The sequence below is a fragment of the Chinchilla lanigera genome, unplaced genomic scaffold (assembly GCF_000276665.1).
Source record: "Chinchilla lanigera isolate Chin_1 unplaced genomic scaffold, ChiLan1.0 scaffold00028, whole genome shotgun sequence".
Lineage (NCBI taxonomy): Eukaryota > Metazoa > Chordata > Mammalia > Rodentia > Chinchillidae > Chinchilla > Chinchilla lanigera.
This window is the reverse complement of record NW_004955429.1, coordinates 15,635,564-15,653,484: the sequence shown is the minus strand read 5'-3', so window position 1 is coordinate 15,653,484 and position 17,921 is coordinate 15,635,564. Positions and strand designations below refer to the sequence as shown.

Here is a 17,921-nt window from a genome sequence, read left to right as displayed (position 1 = left end):
GAGCTTACCCGAGTGCCCCACTGTAATTCGGTGGGAGCGAAGCACAGCACGACCTAATTTAACACGGCAAAAAAAGCACCTTGCCACATCGAACTTCCAACTTCTTGTCCAGGTCGAGATCCAGCTCCACAAAACCTGCCTAACGCCCCAGCAGTCTACCCTCAGATTAGTCTCCACACGCTCCGCCATGGGTCCAGGCATCCGCTTCTCAGCACCTCCCAGGCACCGCTCCCCGGCTCCCGCCCGTCGTCCTCTACAGTCCTCGCCGCTGCCCGCCAGAACCTTCTTCCCGCCCAGCCCCAAGGGCCTCCTCCAGCTGAAACACCCGTCTCGTTTCTTCTCGCCAGCGCCCGCAGGCTTGGTACAGCAGCTCCTCCTCCAAGAGGCCTTCCTAGATTCCCCGCCGGCCACACTGCGTCCCGAGCGGTCCCGGCCCCGTGCGAACTACGGTGTCTTCAGAAGCCCACTAGGCCTCAGCGGGCAGGGCCCCCTCACCCAGGTCACCCACGGGCTTGTTGACCGCCTGGACAAACTAGGGTGTTCCGCCGGGTCCCCCCATCTCGCCCTACTCAACAGTGACCGAAACCTACTTGGTGCGCCCTAAGCAAAGGACCCTTGAGGCTATTTGCCATCTCCAAAGAGTTGAGAAGTTGACTGGATTTCACCGCGAACCAACACCAACCAGGCCTCCGTAGGCGCGACACGCCTTCACCCGGGCTCTCGCGCGTCCAGTCTGCGCAGCCGCCCACTCCCAGTCCCGGCGTGCCCCGCGCCCTCTTCCCAGCCGGCCCCCGGGATCCCCGCTGGATGCCGGGAGATGTGGTCCCGGCGGAAGGCGGCGCGGTGGTCCGCCGGCGCGCGTGGCAGGAAGCGGAAGTGGCCCCCATGGCCCGCCCCCAGCTCCGCCCCGCGCGCGCCGCTCCCCACGGGGCTAGCACTGACGTGTCTCTCAGCGAAGGTGCTGTGCTCCGGAGCGAGCGCCGTCTCCTCACTCGGAGCGGAGCAAAGCCGAAGCGGGACCCGGAGCGCGAGCAGCCGCCGCCATGGCGAGTGAGTCCTTCGGGGGCGGCCGTGGTGCTGCCGGGACGCGTCAGACCCCTCTCCGCTCCCCTGGACGCTCGGGCGCGCACTCACGAGGCCCACCCGGGTCCCTGTGCGCGCGCCTTGCATCCCCCGGCCCTCCTCGGCGGTCCGCGCGCTCCCCGAGCCCAGCCTGCGCCGCTGCATCCTGGGCACGAGGCGTCCCTGGGTGGCGCGGCAGGTCTCCCTGTGTCCTAACTCCTCATCTTTTGTTTCCTTCATCAAAGTCAAATTTCTGGAAGTCATCAAGCCCTTCTGTGTCATCCTGCCGGAAATTCAGAAACCCGAGCGAAAGGTAAGTTCCCCGCGTCGTCCTCACGGGAGGCTTGGCGAAGCTGGGCGCTGAAGTTTACAGTTCAATTAAAGATGGCTTCAGCTCGCCAAGCGGAAACTCTCCGTCTTCCCCCGGAGTGTGGGCCGGCGTGCGCTGTCACAGCCGGGGCGCCGTGGAGGGGCGGCCTGCTTGTGTGGGGAGCCCCCGAAGTCATCGTGCGGGACTCGCAGCAGCTTTGGTGGCTGTTGCTCAGTGAACAAAGCCTCAGGTTTGCCCTGCCCCAGAGGGGATGAATGAGGCCCCAGCACCCCCAGATTGAGTTACTCTGCTTTCTTCGAGCAGATCGGGTGGTGTTTTTCTCGCCCAGTGGGAAGTGTCCTTTATACCCAGCTGCTAAGGGGCAGAACAGTGACTTCAGACTAAGTTTGTACATTTAATGGAGGCTGTCAGAGTACTGAGAGTATCGTGAAGTCCGCGGCTATTCAAAACAGGTGCAGGGGCTGGGGATTTAGCTCAGCGGCACAGCGCCTGCCTGGCAAGCGCAAGGTCGTGAGTTCGGTTCCCGGTACCGGCAAAACAAACAAACAAACAAACAAAAAACAGGTGCAGTAAAACAAGGGAAGAGAGAAATGTAGCACTGGGGTGAATCTTTATCAGAATTTCTGCGCCTGCACAGCCTGGGTCCAAAAGTGTGAGTGTTGCCAATGTAGGTGAAGTTATCTGACAAGGAAAATTTCATTAGGTGAATAGAAAGACCTCTTGCCTCTGCATTCTTTTCGGACTACTATTAATGCAGGAGCATATGTTTATGTGTAGTCAGCATCCGTGTGGAGGTTTGGGTGTTTGGAGTCTACTTTTGCTCTTTTATATAAAATATGTAGTTTCATCTAAATACCTTCCATATGAGCTGTCTTTCATGGAGTAAACTGCATGTAAGTGTCCTGGGGCTGGGACGGGTATGGCTCTGGAGCCTAGCAGGCCTCCTACCCTTCCACCGCACTGCTTCCTAACATCCGTGTGACCTTGGCAAGGGAAATACAACATGTGCAAGCGTGGCATATAAACTTTGGCAGAGGTGATGTCTGCTGGTTTGGAAAGAAGTTTCCTGAGGGAATAGAAGGGAATCATGATAACAAGAATATATATTTTGCAGATGTAGAAAAGACAAGACTAGTTAATGCATGGATGGAAGGGATTAGATGTAGTTCATATTGCTGGGACGTAAAACAGTAGGTGGTGGGCAGTAGGTAGGGAGACCTGAGGGAGTAGAAGATCAAGACCACTGTGGAAGTAAAGCAGAAATAGAATGTGGCTTAGAGGCTTCTGCACTGGAGGGAGAGCTGTGGTATAAAGATGCATTTAGGGGCTGTTTAAGAGGCGGAGGAGACGGGACTTCAAGAGTTTTTTAATTTTGCTCTTAGGTTTGCTTGTAACCAGAAGAGACTTGATCATTTTTATTTATTTATTTTCTTTCTGGTACTGGGAATCGAACTCACAACCTCGCACTTGCCAGGTAGGCGCTGTGCCGCTGAGCTAAATCCCCAGCCCCGAGACTTGATCATTTTAAAATGAGGAGTCTTGAAAAAGTTGTCTACCTTTCTCTTTCACATGGGGATTGATTTCATTACAAGGTTGTCACATCACTGGTTAGCCTGAAAGCCTTCCTTTGGGCAACTTCTACTTTCTTGATATGGTGGGATGACAAGTGCGAAGGGGAGTGTTCTCAAGGCACAAAATTGTTCTGTGAATCCCGGGCTTCCTGTGGAGCATCTGTCGCCCTACGTCACACCTCCTTGGGTAGGTGTGCTGTGTCTTCTTCCTAGCCTGTGTCATGGAAGTAGAGAGCTCAACTACTGTTTTGACCCAGCACTCACACAGACTTCTCTTCCTTTACAGTTTGGGCCTTTCATACTGTCACTCATTAGGTAATTCCACCGCACACCCTCAGTCTGCATAATAACTCATGTGTTTGCTATGCCTTCCACATCTGCTCCGCTGGTGTAGACAGCCAGTACTGTAGTAGGGATGATAATGTCAGACGAAGACTCAGAATAGTTCCACTCTTCTAGTTAGCTACAGAGGCCTTGGGAAGGAAGGGTCTAAACTTTTCTAGTGATGCCTGATGGTCATCTGTAAAATGATTCTTGTCACCGATTTGACTTAGAAGAGTGAGAATATTCTTGAAGTTAAACAGATGTTACTAGTAACGGTTAAACATGCAGTTCTTCCTGCCCTCCCGTAGTATTGGTTACTACATGGTTTGACCTTGAATCATAAAATTACACTGTTGAACAATCCCAAATTCCAAATTAGTTGGCTCCAGAAAAACAGGATTTTCTTACTTCGAGACTCTGATCAAGGGCTGGGGATATAGCTCTGCTATAAGCGCCTGCCTGGCAAGCACAAGGTCCTGAGTTCAATTCCCTGGTACCAAAAAAAAAACCAGACTCTGATCAAATGAAAAGTGTTTGCTTAGGTGTCGCCAAGGCTTGTCTGTTTTACAAAAGTCACTTTCTGTTACAATGTTCTTGATCTTTGGTCTACACTCTGTTAAGGCAAATGGTTAAGAGCACAAGCTTAGACCCAAACTTTTTTCAACTGTGGGATGTGGGACGAATTACTTAGCCTCTCCAAGAGCTAGTTTTCTCATTGTCTGATAAAGGTGAAGACGCTGTGCTGTGGGAGGATTAACTGAGATCTTTGCCTTCTACACGGGCAGCATACAGTACCTGTTCTTGGGTTTAGTGCTGTGTTTGGTACATGGTTCTCCTTCTCTAGTAAATGGAGAAAATGGTCCTATATGAATCCATTTTTATTAACTTTGTGGAACTCTTCATGCTTTCTTTCTTTCTGCAGATTCAGTTTAAAGAGAAAGTGCTATGGACAGCCATCACCCTCTTTATCTTCTTAGTATGCTGCCAGGTAAAAAGCCCGGGGTTCAGGTTTTGGTATTGGCGTTGGGGTTAGGAGTGGGCTGGAAGTGAGGTACCAGCTTCTCTTTTCTTTGCTTATTTCCAGATTCCCCTGTTCGGTATCATGTCTTCAGACTCAGCTGACCCTTTCTACTGGATGAGAGTGATTCTAGCCTCTAACAGGGGTAGGACTCTTGCTCACTCTGCCTCTTCCCTGCACACTGTGAGCTCAACCAGTCTCATTTTAATTGCAAGCAAAGGCTTTCTGTGGAGCTCGGAAAGTATTTGGGAAGAGTGAGGAATGTCAGCATGCCCCATTGCATGGCCTAATTAAATGCTACATTCAGCACTCAAGGATACCATCATATTTGGGGCTGAGTATAAATACAGTACAAAACCTGTAATAACAAGATAAGTCTGTTTTGTCAAGAATTTTAAGAAACATGGGAAAACTAGAATATCTTGTGAATACCTGAAATGGATGGCGTGTCCATTGATAACATCCCTTAGAATGTGCAATTTGTTTCTCAGCCACATCTTTTCCATATCTATAGATTATGTGTATGTGTCAGAAAAATCCGCAGCAGTGTTTTGTGTTTTCTAACTAGTCACCTGCAGGGTGCAGGGAGGATTTTGAATGTGTATATTGATACTGACTTGATTAATTCATTTTAAAAATGTAGCTCAAATTAAGTTCCAAATCAGTCAGAAGTATAGCTCATTTTAGCATAATGGGAAGTAGAGGTTTGTTCACAACAAGATTCACCTGCCCTGGCCCCCTCTGCAGACTCTGGAAATGATTTCACTGTTATCCTTTTTTTATTAACTGATGAAGAGACGAACCTTTCTTATCTCTGTGAGCCCAGAATGAATCTGTTCATGGTGAATTTAAATGCAGCAGTCTGTTTAGACACCATGTGACTTCCTAAACCGAGTACGATGTTGTCTGGCAGGCTGAACAGAATGAATTAAATTATACTGTAATCATTGATATTTGGGGGTTGTTACAACTTCAGTGTTGCTAGCCAGTTGAAACATGCTGGATTTGCGTAAGGGGCATCCATTCAGTTTTGCTCATTCATTCTGATACACAGTGTTTCATTTTTCCAAACTAATGTGGTCTCACCTTCCCCTTTCCACCAGGCACACTGATGGAGCTGGGGATCTCTCCCATTGTCACCTCTGGCCTGATCATGCAGCTCTTGGCTGGAGCCAAGATCATTGAAGTCGGTGATACCCCAAAAGACCGAGCTCTCTTCAATGGTGCCCAAAAGCGTAAGGAAGCTTATGTGTCATGTTCTGATGTCTATAGTTGAGAATCTGAATTTGCTCTAAAGTTGGGGCATTAAAACAGTTGTGCTTTGTCCTGTGGAACCTCCTTAGCCAGCCACTCTGCCGGTGCTCTGTGACCTGTGACAGCAATAGGTGCCTGGTCCACGCAGTGGTGGACAAGGCAGGGGAGGGGAGGTCCCTGAGGCCGCAAGATGGAATGGAAGCAGCAGGTTTGGAAATCACCCTCCCCTAGCCACAATTTCCTTACCGTGTAAAAGGCGGCAGGGGCATCTACTTAGGGCTTTTGTAACAATTCAGTTGAATGCCCACTCTCAGGGTGCCGAGCACTTAGTAAGCGCTTGGCAAGTGTAAGAACTTAACTGAGGGGAACAGGGATCCTCTTGGTCCAGCTCTGCTACCTCCTAGCTCTGTGCTGTGGGAGAAAGTCATATGACAAATGACAGCTGTGAAGGTTCAGCTTCACCTGTTACAGTGAAGGTGCTGCTAATAGCATTTACCTTGTGGGTCTTAGAGCAGATACTAGGTGTTAATGGTAACAGTGGCCAGTCACCAGAATTAACTATCGTTAGCCTCTCTGAACTGAAAGATATTAATTAAGAAATGATATTTCCAGTTTCCTACTCAGCCATCTTTTCTTTCACACTGTTTTTTTCAGATATTAAGTTAGTAGATTAATAATTGAGCAAGAAAGACATCTAACCTAAACTTGTCAGTTTGAGACACAAGTTAAGATTTTAAAATTCATATGTGGAGTATTTTTCAAAAGCAAAAATTAGCTGGTTTGGTTTTGTTTGTTTTTGAGACAGGGTATTACTGTATACCCCAGACTGGCCTTGAGCTCACAGCAGTTCTGCCTCAGCCTCCTTAATGCGAGAATTAAAGATGTGTGCCACCACACCCAGCCCCCCAAATTAACTATTTTTTTTTCTTTGATCTTGATAATTTTTTTTGTGTTTTTTTTTGCCTTCAAAATTTAGGCTTGTTGGGCTGGGGATATGTTTCAGTGGCAGAGCATTTGCCTAGAATGTGTAAGGCCCTGGGTTCCATCCATGGCACAGCAAAAAAGAGAAAAAGAATTTAGGGTTACTGAGCACTTTTTGAAAAGTCAAGTAGGGACTTTTGGCAGACACTTTGGAGGAAAATTTCAATTCCCCTGACAAACTGAACTGGAAAACACTTTGACACCCAAACTTAGAGACCCATCTAGTATTGAGGAACCATAAGTGTGTCAGTCTCATTGTGCTTAAGAATGAAATACAATGAGGTGCAAGAAACAGTCTGCACAGAGCTCTGTCACAGTGCTTGGTAGCTAAAGAAATGGGGCCAGTAACCAGACCGGCAGTGGTGTGAGATTTTCCTTTTAAAAATACAGAGTTGGGCCAGCCAGCACACACCTATAATCCTAGGTACTGAAGAGGCTGAGGCAGGAAGAGCACAAATTCAAGCCTAGGCAGCATAGTGAGACCCTATGTCAAACAGCAAAAAGTAAAAAGGGCTGGGATGCAACTCAGTACCAAAAAACAAAACCAGAAAGACTTATGGGTCATTTTATTCTTAGTGTTCTGGACTCAGGCCTGGCTGGTCAGCCTCACAGGGTGGCCCACATGTAGTTCAGCATCAGAAAATCTAGATCCCAGGTACCCGACAGTGCCACAGGTGGTGACATCACAGAATTGAATAGATTTTGTGGTGTGATTCACCTTTAAGCAGAGTCAGATTAGCCCATTGCATCTCCTTTACTCCCCCTGACTGAAAAGACCGAGGGTCCAGGAGGGGCTCCCGGGGGCATCCTGAGTGTAGCACTGTGCTTCGGCTGTTGAGCCTTTACTCAGGCGTCCTGTGGGCAGCCTCAGGATTGGCCACTGTTTTTCTCCCCAGTGTTGGGCATGGGGAAGGCATTCACTAAGGGCTTCCTCTGCTAGTGTCCTGCTGAGTGTTCTCTGTGATGTGCCACAGTGGGGACACAGTCTTCTTTTGCTTTCTAGTATTCGGCATGATCATCACCATTGGCCAGTCCATCGTGTACGTGATGACGGGGATGTACGGGGACCCCTCTGAGATGGGCGCCGGCATCTGCCTGCTCATCACCATCCAGGTAATATAGTGCTGGTACCTGTCACACCTGGTCGCACCTCAGCTGTGTGTGGGAAGAGGCCTAAGCTCTGAGCTTCGCCCTTCCGAGCTCACCAGAGGAGGACTGAGGACTGAGGACAGGCTCTGACTTAGCCCTCATCATTTATATCAGAAAACCCAATTATGGGAAAAAGAAGGCACCAGGTCCACAGGGAGCAGTAACACAGTCTATTTGGGTTTCTTTACTTTCATTTTTAAAATTTCAACAGCTCTTCGTTGCTGGTTTAATTGTCCTACTTTTGGATGAACTCCTGCAAAAGGGGTATGGCCTGGGCTCTGGCATCTCCCTCTTCATCGCCACCAACATCTGTGAGACCATCGTCTGGAAGGCCTTCAGTCCCACCACTGTCAACACTGGCCGAGGTAAGGGCCTGTGCCACAGGAAAGGCGGGCTCGTAGGCACACCTGATTCCTGTGCGCCTCTGCAGAGCTTCTCACATACAGACGGCTTAGGTTCCTGGTGATACCAAGGCTATGTTTTTCACCTAACTGTCTGGCTATCTGGCTGGCTGGCTTGCCAGAATGCATGTGGTCCTCCTGCCTCGTCTTTCTTGGCACACATGAACCTCCATTGCAACTTTTATCTTAACTGGTTGTCTGCTGTAGGGGCATTCCAGTTTGGTGTCATTTATTTATTTATTTATTTTGGCGGTGAGAAGGTTGGTTTTTTTCTGGTACTGGGAATCGAAATCACGACGTTGCGCTTGCCAGGCAGGCACTGTGCCGCTGAGCTAAATCCTCAGCCCCCTGTATTGGAACAATGAACATCCTGTACACTTGGCTTTATGTATTTCAGCAGGTGCTCTCAGTGAGTAATTTTCTAAAAATGGAATTACTAAAGGAACCAGAGCACTTGGTCATGCAAGGAGCAGCTTTGTGAAAGAGGCTTAAACTTGGGGTTCACCAGCTGGGTCCAGATCCTGCCTGTGCCTCTCACTTGTCCATGTGTGACTTTGGGCAAACTTTCCCACTGCGGAACCATGTTTCCAGGAAAAAATGAGAAAGAACATGACTGTGTGACTCCTGGCGCATGGTAGATGCGTGTCAAATGCTGCTGCGCTTTGTTGTACCTCTAAGAGTGCAGTGACATCTTGTTACAAAAGATGTTTTTGATAAAAATTTTCTGATGGGCTGGTGCACACCTGTAATCCCAGCTAGTTGGGAGAAGGAGGCAGGAGGATCACAATTTTGTGGCCACCCTGGGCAATTTACGGAAACCTTGTTTGAAAATCTAAAGCAGGGATGAGAGGGGTGAGAGATAGAGCTTAGTGCTCCCTAGGTTCAATCTCCAGAGCTGCCAAAAAGTAAAAATGAAATTTTAAAAAGTTTTAAACATGCAAAGGAAGCATTACAGTAAGACTTACTAGGAAAAGGAAATGGGCTTTTTAGTTACTAACATGTTCGTTCAGAAGAGTTCCCATGAAAAGTATTGATTCACGCACCCGTGAGTATTTTCTTGGACTTGAGTGTGGACAGAGTTCTTGGCCTCCAGAGCCCATAAAATCCCCTGTAATCTAATTGTTGGCCTGAAAAGTAAGCTCCATCGAGTGAAGGCCATCTGCACCTGGCAGAGCGTGGAAACAAGGGTATAGCTGGAGGCTGGAAGTATCAGGAGCCTTAGGGAAGAGTGGGCGGAATTTCAAGTCTTTCTTAGACACTTCTCAGAATTTCAGACTTCAAGGCAGATTGGGAGAACCTGGTCAGAAGGCAGGATTTTACAGGCCTGGGTGGGTCTGTCAGTGTCTTTGGCCAGGGCTGGGGCCCCTCTGGAGCAGAGGTGCACAGGAAGCGCCCATCACATGCACGGTGCTGGAGGGTGCCGAGGATGGAGTGGTCTCGGTTCCAGCCAGGGGAGAGCGAGCAGAGGGCACCCAGGGCTCGCACAGAGAAGGAGGCTGTGAGATGCGCTGGGGCAGAGACTCACCACTGCCACCTCCCAGACAGCACAAGTACAAGGTGACTTTGCCTCTGAGTAACACTAGCCCCTCCCAGCGGCCTCATTCCCAGAGATCAGCAGGATGTGAGTTTCCAGAAAGAAGCATGGGGACAGGAGATAGCTCAGCGGTCCAAGTACCTGCTCCACAAGCGGAGGGTCCTGAGTTTGATTCCCAGTACCCCCTCCCCCTAAAAAGAAAAAGAATCATGTGACAAACTAAGAGAGCTAGAACATTATCCTGCTGTTGCTGTTATCTGGCTTCATTCCACAGATACTTCACCTACTGAGTGCCAAGCCTGCTGCAGGCTCTAAAAACAGAGAGACTAAGTGTGTGATTGTGTGTGCCAGGTGCTTGAGGGACTCCAGCTGAGAATGGAGGGTGCAGTGTTCATGTGTAGCCCAGGAAGGCCTCGCGGACAGTTGAGCAAAGTCTCACGGTGGGTGCAAAAGCCCTGAGGTAGGGCTGCACCTTGAAGGAGCAGTGTGTGGCTAGAGTGGAGTGAATGAAAGCAGAGGGCTGCTTGGTGGCAGGGAAGCATGAGGAAGTCCCTTCCTTCCCATGGTTGCCAGACATATTCCTCCTGTACAGCAGGGAGGTTGGTCACTCCTGTCACCCACACCCAAAGTTGGGAAGGCAGGGACCAACAGAAGTGACTTGGTTACTTTTTTTTTTTTGGTACCAGGAGTCGAACTCAGGACCTTGCGCTTGCCAGGCAAGTGCTTGTGCCACTAAGTTATATCCCCTGCCTATTGCTGGTTTTGTTTTTTTTTGTGTGTGGTTTTGGTGTGTTTTTTGAACTGTCTTGGTTACTTTACTTTTGTTGCTGAAACAAAATACCTGATGCCCAAAATGAAGGAAGGAAAGGTTTATTTAGCTCACGGTTTGTGGAGGTTTCAGTCCATACTTGGCTGGCTCCAAGGCAGAGTGGCACATGGCAGAGGGCAACAGTTCATGACTGTGAAAGATAGTAAAGCAACAAGAGCAAAGGGAGGAGCAGAGGCAGGTAGCCTCTTTTCCTCCCTTACATTGTATGTGTGCAAACTATCCACCCCAGGGCAGGTATAGCACTCACACCCATAATCCCAGCATTTGACAGTAAATCAATCACTCTAGAAGCCTGCTCCATGACTGCATGAGGCTTTAGGGGAGCATTCAGACACAAACCATAACAAGAAGATGTCACAGGCTGAGAGAAGGAAGCCAGGGAGAGTAGGGCCACATGTTTGTCACAGAAGCCACCCCTGAGCCAGAGGGGTGCTGTTGGATGGTCAGCTGGACAGTACCCATCTCCCAGTGGCCTGGCCATCCCAGGCAGGACTGGTGTTTCTCTGTCCCAGTGCCATCGGCCAGCACTGCCCAGAGCCACATCTCTGAAAAGTGTCAGCCTCCTGGTTCCTGTGCGACACTGTCCTGGTACAGCAAGGGTCTCACAGTGATGCTGTCTTCTTGTTTTTTACCATTTGTCTTCCCCTGTATGTCTGCTGCTTTGCCATGTCTGGGCCTCCGTGTGCCATGCTCCAGCTGCCCATCATCCTCGGCTGGCTCCCTGCTTCCTGCCGCCTCCACAGTGTCCCGCAGCCGGGCGTGAACTCAGGCTTGGGTCCGCCCCGTGACAGCCTGACAGTGGTCACCTCAAGTGAGGCACAGCTGGCTGTAGGTGCGGGCCACCTGAGCTGCAGAGCAAGGGTGGATGCTTGGACTCCTGTGGCCCATTCCAGCAAGAGCCCAGCGCCCTCTGTGTGGAGGCCTTCTAAACTGGCGTCATCCTTCCCCACAGCGGGCCGCCTCGGGCCCAGGCGTGAGCAGTGGGTTGAGCAGCCCATTGCTGCTGGTTGAGTTCTCTGTAGGAGAAATAGAAATGGGAGGAGATTAACCTGTACCGTATTCTTGTGGCCATAGGCGAGTGTGTGCCGTGGATGTCACAGCCAGTTCTGTCTTCCTTGGCCACTCAGAAGGCCAAGAGGTGAGCTGAGTATCTTGGTCCTTCCCTCACCCTGCCTCTGCCTTCCCTCCCCAACAGGCATGGAGTTCGAAGGCGCCATCATCGCACTCTTCCACCTGTTGGCCACACGCACGGACAAAGTCCGAGCCCTGCGCGAGGCCTTCTACCGCCAGAACCTCCCCAACCTCATGAACTTGATCGCCACTATCTTCGTCTTCGCTGTGGTCATCTACTTCCAGGTGCGTCCCTCCCAGCTCTTGTAGCTCCTTGCTGTCTTCACCAGGGAAGGGCCCTGCCTCTTGAGACTCCTCGGGTTTAAAGTTGCTAAGTCTGTTTAACTGGCTTCGCACTAGGAGAACCTGACTGCTAGCTGGCCTTTCTGTAATTGGAGTGATTTTTTTTTTCTTTTCTTTTTGAGGTACAGTTTCGCTGTGTAGCCCAGGGTGGTTTTGAACTCCTACCTGGAACATCCCAAGTGCTGGGATTATAGCCATGTGCGCCACACCCAGCCCATTAAGAGTTTATTCTAAATCCTTTGTATTCTAAGCCCTGCTCCAGGCCTGGGGAGTTGTAAACATATAATGGAAAGCTTGCTAGTCTCCAAGGGCTTCAGAGGGAGTAGTTGTATTGGTAGAAGTTTTAGCTTTTCTGTTGATAAGAGCATTGTAAAGGCTGGGCGCGGTGCCACCACCTGTAGTACCACTGCTGAGCAGGCTGAGGCAGTAGATCACAAGTATGATCCAGTCTGGGCTGCACAGTGAAACCTTGTCTCAAAATAAAAAATCAAAAGGACAGGGAATGTAGCTCAGTGGAGAATGCTTGCCTAGCATGTGCAGGCCTGGGTTCCGTCCGCAAGACTGCCAGAAACCACAGCATTGGAAAAGACCATCCTGAGGACAGCCAGCAGCCCCTATGACAGCACAGGACTGACCACACCTGGAGACCCGCTTTGGGATTTGGGTTCACATCTTTGCACGCTTTTTATCTAAGCCACATGAGATGAATACCATGTGGGTAGATTTTGGCTTTTGTCAGACTGGGATCGTTCTGTTGCTGTGCTTGGTCTGGCTGGGCCACTGCATGCGCCCAGGTACAGCAGAGGGCGAGGAAGCCCAGCTGCCTCTCTGCGTCGGGGGCTGGCTAGGCGGTGGGCATCGTGTTCTCTTGCTTCCCAGGGCTTCCGGGTGGACCTGCCCATCAAGTCTGCGCGCTACCGAGGCCAGTATAACACCTACCCGATCAAGCTCTTCTACACCTCCAACATCCCCATCATCCTGCAGTCCGCCCTGGTGTCCAACCTCTACGTCATCTCGCAGATGTTGTCAGCACGCTTCAGCGGCAACCTGCTTGTCAGCCTGCTGGGCACCTGGTCTGTAAGTTCGGTGGAGCCGGCAACTGTCCTCTGGTGGGTGGCGTGTGTCATGTGCCTTGTCCTCCTCAGGACCAGCTGTGTCACCACAGGTCACCTGCAATGATGCCTTTCACAGATTCAGAGCATGAAGTTCTCTTTTCCTAAAGAAAGCTGTCTTGCAGGCACCTAAGTGAAACTGTTCTTCCTCTGCTCAGAACTCTGGTCCTGTGCTAAGGTTTGTGGAGACGCCGTTCTCAGGCTTTCTATTTCCTTCACCCAGGACACATCCTCCGGAGGCCCGGCACGTGCGTACCCAGTTGGTGGCCTGTGCTACTACCTGTCCCCTCCAGAGTCGTTCGGCTCGGTGTTGGAGGACCCGGTCCATGCAGTGGTGTACATCGTGTTCATGCTGGGCTCCTGCGCCTTCTTCTCCAAGACCTGGATCGAGGTCTCAGGCTCCTCTGCGAAAGACGTGAGTAGCGGGCATCTCTGCAAGGCGACATGTTGCCCCATGGGGTTTCAGCAGCATCTCTTCCAGCTGGTGGTGTGCGATGCCTGCAGTTGGGTCCCTGACGGCCAGCACTGGGTCGCTGAAAGGCAGCTTCAGCTTCATCCATGAGTCCTTGCGCCAGTTGTGAAATTCTCTGTAAATACTGTTCATGCTGAAGAGGAACAATGAAATGGTCCACTTCCCCTCAGCGCCTCGTTTAAAATTGGAGCCATTGTGGGTGCATGCCTGTCACCACAGCGCTGGGAGGCTGAAGCAGGAGAATCACAGGGCAACTTAGCAGCTTGTCAAAACTTGTATCAATAACAAAAAGGGCTGGGGATGTAGGTCGGTGCAAAGGCCCTGGGTTTAATCCCTACCATTGTAAAAAATAATAATAAGTGAGTAAAATTGAGCATGTCTTTCACTGTGGGCCTCACGCAGGTTGCAAAGCAGCTGAAGGAGCAGCAGATGGTGATGCGAGGCCACCGTGAGACATCCATGGTCCATGAGCTCAACCGGTGAGTGTACCTGCCTGCCACACAGTCCGGGCCATGCTGTTTTCTGGGTCACTGAATCTCCTCTTTGTGCTGTAGGTTAGAAAAGGTCTCCGTGACCTTAAATATTTACAACCTTGCTAAAGTATGGATCCTGGAGACGTAAAAATGAATGTGTTGAGCTCCTCCCAAAAAGGGAGCCTGGGCCCAGCTCAGGCAGGAGGAAACAGCGTGGCAGACAGGCCTGGCAGTCGGGGTTACTTTTAATATCTGGATCTAACTCAGCCTGTCCAGAGTATCACTTCAGACTGCATCCATGTAGGGAAAGTCATGGCACGATGTCCTATACTCTTGTTTCCAAGCTAGCTCTTCAGAAGTCTCGTGTAACATTGTCAGTCTCCCATGTGGACTGTCACGTTTTCGGTCACACTCGGCCTGCCTACAGGACACCTCTGGTCTTAGCCTGGCCAGTAGCGGGGGAAAGGGGGTCCAGCCCTTCCAGAGATCCAGAGCTGACCATGTCCGGCGCCCCCAGGTACATCCCCACCGCTGCAGCCTTCGGCGGGCTCTGCATCGGGGCCCTCTCAGTCCTGGCTGACTTCCTGGGCGCCATCGGGTCTGGAACTGGGATCCTGCTGGCGGTGACCATCATCTACCAGTACTTTGAAATCTTCGTGAAGGAGCAGAGCGAGGTTGGCAGCATGGGCGCACTTCTGTTCTGAGCAGGCGGCCGGGAGCCACCCGAAGGAGCCCTGCTGCAGAATACTGCCGTGGCATATGGACTTGTGTTTAATGATGGGTTTTTAATTTCGTGTTTTTTCATTCCACGTGTAAAGTACTAGAAATTTTCCAGTTTGAAATTTTGCTTTTAGTTTCCCAGCACTGGCAAAAAACTAGAAGGAAGTGTTCGTCAGCTGGCCACCAGAGTTGGGGTGGTAAGCAGCTGTCCCCAAGTGTCCGCATCACTTGTCTGAACCCTCAAGGCTGCAGGGGTCCCCACTGTCCCCCACGTGGGTGGGCAGTGCCCCACTCTGGTTGGAAGCACAAACACTGAAACCCCTTCAGGCAACGCTGGAGCAGCACACGTGGCCTCGGGGGCCGTGGTCGGAGCCCCAGCTTCTCCCTCACTGTCCCCCCGGGAGAGTCTGGCTTAAGACTTCTGCTAGAGACTCCGCTGTTCTCTTTCTACAGCAGAGTCTTAAGGCAGAGCGTCTCCTCGGGGACACGTTCCCCAGAACTCACTGCACGCACCGTGGATCATTCCGGACAGGCTGCCCGGCCCGGTGCTGCCTGTCATCCTTGGGCCATCTCCTTGTGGCTGTGCTCACTCTTCCCTCAGTCCCCAGAGAGGGGGTCCCTTATAGCCACCGCTAGACACAGAAGGGAGAGGCTCATGTTCCACTTCCACCTCCCACTTGTGTTTCAGAATCTCCTAGGGCCCAGATGCACGCAAGCAGGTGACCAGACCCCACCAGCCTCGTCCTGGCCTTCACCAGGGCCATGAGCGGGACCAGCATGCAGGCAGGGGTCAGAGTCCAGGCGGTGGGCTCTCGGGGGACATGGCTGCAGTTTGAGACAGTCGTGTCTGAAGCCCGCTTGCCTGGGAGGACAGGCGATGAGGATGACAGGGCAAAGCCTCCCCGCCTCAGGGAGGCCCTCTCAGGATGGGAAAGGCCCTGGGCTGACTTTAGCCACAGGTGGGACCAGGGCGTCTGGCCCAGGCGCACAGCACCCTCTCGGGCTTTGTCCTGACCGAGACCTCGCTGGCAGTGCTGAGCGGTCCAGCGCGGGCCGGGGTGGGCAGGGCAGGGCAGGCCCCTCCCAGAAGCCAGGGCTCCCACCAGTGGCGTCGAACCTACCACACTTGCATAACTGAAAGCTCTGAGAGGTTCGCCTCACTGGCTCACACCATATCACACGTGGCCTTGTCAGACCCAGTCCTGAGCAGCTGCCCCTGTGCCCTGTGCCACCGCAGCCACGGCCGGGCTCTCCCTGCGGTTGGCGGCCATGGGGTGGCTGGGGGCTGATCCTGGCCTCCAGGGGACTGTCACTGTGGACGCCAAAATGGCACAACAGATACAGTGAATATGTGATGAATAAAGCCAACTTTTTACAAGCTGCTCGGTCAAGTCCCCTTTTTTTAAGAGAAAAAAGTGTTTATTTCCTGAAAGGCGGGCAGGAGCACAAAGTTCTCATGGGCCGTTAGCATCAAAGGCTTGGCTGGGGCTCCAGGGTGCCCAGTAGACGTCCCCCTCGGGCACTGCCCGGTAGCAACAATCTGCTGTGCGCTCACGTTCGGGGTGGGTGTGTGCAGCAGTGTCCACCGGCTGGGCACAGTCTGAGCTGAGGAAACCCATGGGGGAAGTGCGGCTCCCCCACAGCCTGGGCACCCTGGGGACGGGCGCGGAGGGCAGAGCAGGAGCCCAGCTCGGCAGCACCTGCGCATCGGCAGCGCTGGCTCCACCTGCCTCACATGGCTTGCTGTTCTTGCTCCCGTGCGGCTTGTGCTGTGCCACTCACTGGCTACGTGTGACTTCAGGTCACCCCCAGTGGAGCCCAGAGGGAAACAGCTGAAGAAACAGGCCCAGGGAAGCAGTGGCACACACACATGGGCAGGGCAGGGATCCGAGGTCCAGGCTCTTCGGGCCTGAGTCCCTCTGGCTGCTGGCCCTGCCTGTAGGTCCCTCCAGGGGCCTGGTAGGTGGAATGAAGCCAGGAGGCACCAGCTTCCCTACTGCTCTGCCTGTCGTCCTCTGTCCCTAACACCACCGACCCACACCGTCCCCTGGCCCGCTCCTGGGCCACGCCGGTGACACCCTCAGGAAGCTCCTGCCCCAGCCCTCCCAGGGCCCACCACCCACTGCACTCCACAAGAATTACGGTCAGTGGGGTGAAAGCCACTTCCACCCCTCGGGAGCTCATGCCCCAGCAAGTGGGCTCTGACGTGCGCTAAGTTCAGAGCCTGTGCTTTCTGTCTGCCAAACTCCTTTCCATCCTTCAAATCCCACTCAGGCTGCAAACAGGCCCAGACAGATGACAACACTTCTGTACGCTCTGAGAACCTCCAAGATGGGCTGTCAGGGGAAACACAAAAGAGCAGGCAGCAGCAGAACTGTCTGAAGCTATGTGTGTTAAAAGTGTGGGTGGGGAATGGGTAAAATCTAGACAGTGCCCCAGAAAAAGGCCTAGGAAACTCCTAAACTAGAGCCACATCTCCTGGCCAGCCACAGCTCCCGGCAGGACCAGTACAGGAACAATGGTCCCCATGGCTGAGCAGGGCCCCCGAAGTCGAAGCAGGAAGGACCGGTGAGCTGGGCCACACCCGAGGGCTCCAGAGCACAGCCCCAAGGAAGCAATCAGCACAGAAGGCAGGCTAAGCAAGGCCTCAGGGTGCTGGGGAGGGTCAGGGAGGCACAGCACCCCCGGCACAGCGGCAACCCTGATAGAGGTGGGATCTTCCTTTGTCAGCACTCTCAGGGCAGTCCGCTTAAAATGTGTGCTCTTCACTGTGTGTCAGACTTCAAAACAAACTACAAGCCAGGCATGGTCATACATCCCTCTAATCCTAGCACTTGGGAAGCTGAGGCAGGAGGACTGCAGCAAGTTCAAGTCCACCCTGGGATACATAGTAAGTTCAGGGGCAGCCTGAACTATACAGTAAGACCCTGTCTCATAAAAACAAAAACAAAAACCAACTACAAACATAGCCAGGGGTGTTAGTCCCCACCTGTAATCCCCACAGTAAAGAGGCTGAGACAGGACAATCACTGGGAGTTTGAGGCCAGCCTGGCTGGCCCCATAAGGAGACCCTGTTAGTCATTCAGTCAATATCTAAAAAATTAGACACATATCTACACACATGTATAGTATTTTGAAATTTCAAAGCACAGCCAAGCCCCCTGGTGACTCTGAGCAGGGGCGGGGCACGGGTTGGTCACGCCCTCTTGGGCTGGACAGGGGCGGGGTCTTCCCGACCACCACCTCTGAGCGGTACTGTGGCCTGGCAATCCTGGGC

General features: G+C 52.0%; 1 protein-coding gene across 1 annotated transcript; it reads left to right on the top strand.

Moving 5' to 3' along the window:
- The first annotated feature begins 928 nt into the window (after window positions 1-928).
- Window positions 929-16,024, top strand: Sec61a1 (Sec61 translocon alpha 1 subunit). The gene is made up of 12 exons (XM_005387046.2): window positions 929-1,050; window positions 1,308-1,375; window positions 4,211-4,276; window positions 4,373-4,451; window positions 5,410-5,541; window positions 7,545-7,654; window positions 7,902-8,055; window positions 11,650-11,810; window positions 12,747-12,944; window positions 13,203-13,394; window positions 13,854-13,930; window positions 14,442-16,024. The coding sequence occupies exons 1-12, from the start codon at window positions 1,044-1,046 to the stop codon at window positions 14,626-14,628; spliced, it is 1,431 nt and encodes a 476-aa protein (XP_005387103.1). The 5' UTR covers window positions 929-1,043; the 3' UTR covers window positions 14,629-16,024.
- The last annotated feature ends 1,897 nt before the right edge of the window (window positions 16,025-17,921 follow it).